The sequence below is a fragment of the Phaseolus vulgaris genome, chromosome 8, assembly GCF_000499845.2.
Source record: "Phaseolus vulgaris cultivar G19833 chromosome 8, P. vulgaris v2.0, whole genome shotgun sequence".
Classification (NCBI taxonomy): Eukaryota; Viridiplantae; Streptophyta; class Magnoliopsida; order Fabales; family Fabaceae; genus Phaseolus; species Phaseolus vulgaris.
In genome coordinates, this window is record NC_023752.2 from 39,006,388 (window position 1) to 39,008,829 (window position 2,442).

At 50.5% G+C, this 2,442-nt stretch overlaps 1 protein-coding gene across 1 annotated transcript; it reads right to left on the reverse strand.

The window, feature by feature from the left end:
- Positions 1–604: 604 nt before the first annotated feature.
- On the reverse strand, positions 605–982 carry LOC137825088 (uncharacterized). The gene has a single exon (XM_068630762.1). It carries the CDS (start codon positions 980–982, stop codon positions 605–607), a length of 378 nt encoding a protein of 125 aa, XP_068486863.1.
- Between the last annotated feature and the right edge of the window lie 1,460 nt (positions 983–2,442).

Sequence of the window (2,442 nt, forward strand, 5' to 3'; positions counted from 1 at the left end):
CAACTCATCAGTCATCGTTCTTCGAACTTCACTTTGCTTCTCTGTCGCTCTAGCGCTAAGTGCATAGAGGACATCGATCGTCAGAGGTGATGCCTTGTTTTGGGGGAAGAAGAGTGTTTCTCGGTAACCCCTTTTACTTTCCCCAAGGTCATCAACCTTGGGCGGATCGGGTCATTCTTTCCCTGCCTCACTCCTGGGGTGAGAAGGGTTTAAACTAAGAGCTTTACTGGGCCAATATTGGTATATGCCAAGTGGGTAAGGACGTTTGTCGAAATCCTTCCTTTCCCTCTCTTGGTCTTATTAGTACCCCTGGCTTTTCAAACCCTAATTGCCTGCACTCACACCTGGGGTGAGGAGGATTTAGATTAGAGCCCCTACTCGCGCCTAGGGCGAATAAGGCCTAACCAATCACCTACACCCGCACCTGGGGCGAGGAAGATTTTAACTTGAAAACTTTCGCACATTTGATATGCTGATAATCTTTTCATTGGGTGGCCTCGTTAAAAACCCTCCTTAGGGAAAAGAGTGCCCCCTTATCTGTTCAACTGTTTTCTGTATACACACTGAATGTGTCTTTAGCGCGAGAACGCAACTACTTTACAACTTAACTGAAATAAAATTTCAAGTGGGTGGCGTTCCACGTCCTGGGGATTGCTCCTCCTTCCAAAGTCTCCATCCGAAAAGCTCCATTCTCTAATGCCTCAACCACCCTGTATGGGCCTGTCCACTTTGGAGACAGCTTGTTTTCCATCTCATTCTGATGCGCCTTTCTCATCACCATATCACCTTCCTGGAAGCGCCTGAGCCTCACCTTGGAGTTATGCCTCCGTTCTACTCTTCTCTTGACGGCTTCAGCACTAACTCTGGCTTCTTCCCGCACTTTGTCCAGTAGGTCGAGATTCACCTTTCGCTCTTCATTGGATTCTTCGGCAATGAAATTCAAAAACCTGGGGGAGCTCTCCTGTATCTCCACGGGGATCATGGCATCCGTCCCGTAGACAAGGCTAAAGGGCGTCTCATGGGTGCTGGACTGTGGAGTGGTATGGTAGGACCATATGATTCTGGGGACCTCCTCTGCCCATTTTCCTTTAGCTTTCTCTAGTCTTCGCTTCTGCCCCCTGAGCAGTACTCGGTTGGCTGACTCCACCTGCCCATTGGTTTGTGGGTGTTCCACCGAGGCGAAAACCTGTTCTATCTTTAACTCCTCGCACATCTTCCTTAGCTGATGACTTGAGAACTGGGTGCCATTGTCGGAGACCAGCCTCTTGGGTACTCCGAAACGACAGACGATGTTCTTCCAGACAAAGTGCTCAACTTTCTGTGCGGTGATGTGCGCGACTGGTTCTGCCTCCACCCACTTGGTGAAATACTCGATGGCCATGATGAGGAACTTCATCTGCCTTATCGCCAGGGGAAAAGGTCCTACGATGTCGATTCCCCATGTGTGAAATGGCCATGGGCTATGGATGGACTTCAACTCCTCGGGGGGTGCCTTATGCCAATCTGCGTGAAGTTGACACTGTTTGCAACGTTGAGCATATCTCACGCAGTCTTCCTTCAGCGTTGGCCAGTAGTATCCTGCGCGGAGGATCCTACTGGCCAAAGCGCGACCACCTACATGAATTCCGCACACCCCCTAGTGTAGCTCCGACATAAGCCTAGTGCATTGCTCGCCGTACACGCAGATCTGCACAGGATGAGAAAACCCAAATCTAAACAGGTTTCTATCAATCAAAGTAAACTTACTCAAGCTCCGCTTTATTCTTTTTGCCTCTGCCGGGTCCAGTGGGAGTACACCATCTTATAAATACAACTGCTACGGTGTTATCCAGGTGTCGGGCTCCCTAACAGCGCAGACTTCCATCACTTTATCGGTCTTTGTCGGTCGCGCTCTAACCCTTGGCGCTTTCAACGTCTCTTGAGTCAGCGAACGATGACCGATCGCCAGACGCTCCATTGATTTGTACACTTGAAGTACCTGGTTATCTGACACGAACGCTCGCGGTACCTTCAAGGTCTCCTGAATGACGGTCCTCTGCTTTCCCCCCTTGCCTGAGCTGGCCAGCTTGGCAAGCAGGTCTGCTCTGGCATTTTGCTCTCTCGGCACATGGACCAGTTCAAACTCGGTGAAGGACGTCTTCAGGAGCTTTACGTACTCTAGGTAAGCTGCCATCTGGGGATCTTTCGCCTGGAACTCCCCTGTAACTTGCCCGGTGACTAGCAAAGAGTCACTCTTGGCAACCAGACTTTTTGCTCCCATTTCTCTTGCTAGCAACATTCCTGCGATCAGGGCTTCATACTCCGCCTGATTGTTGCTAGCCTTGAAGGCAAAGCGGAGGGACTGCTCGATCAGCACTACGTTCGGGCCTTCCAAAATGATCCCAACGCCGCTTCCCTGCTGATTGGAAGAGCCATCCACCGATAATACCCATCGGAAGTCTA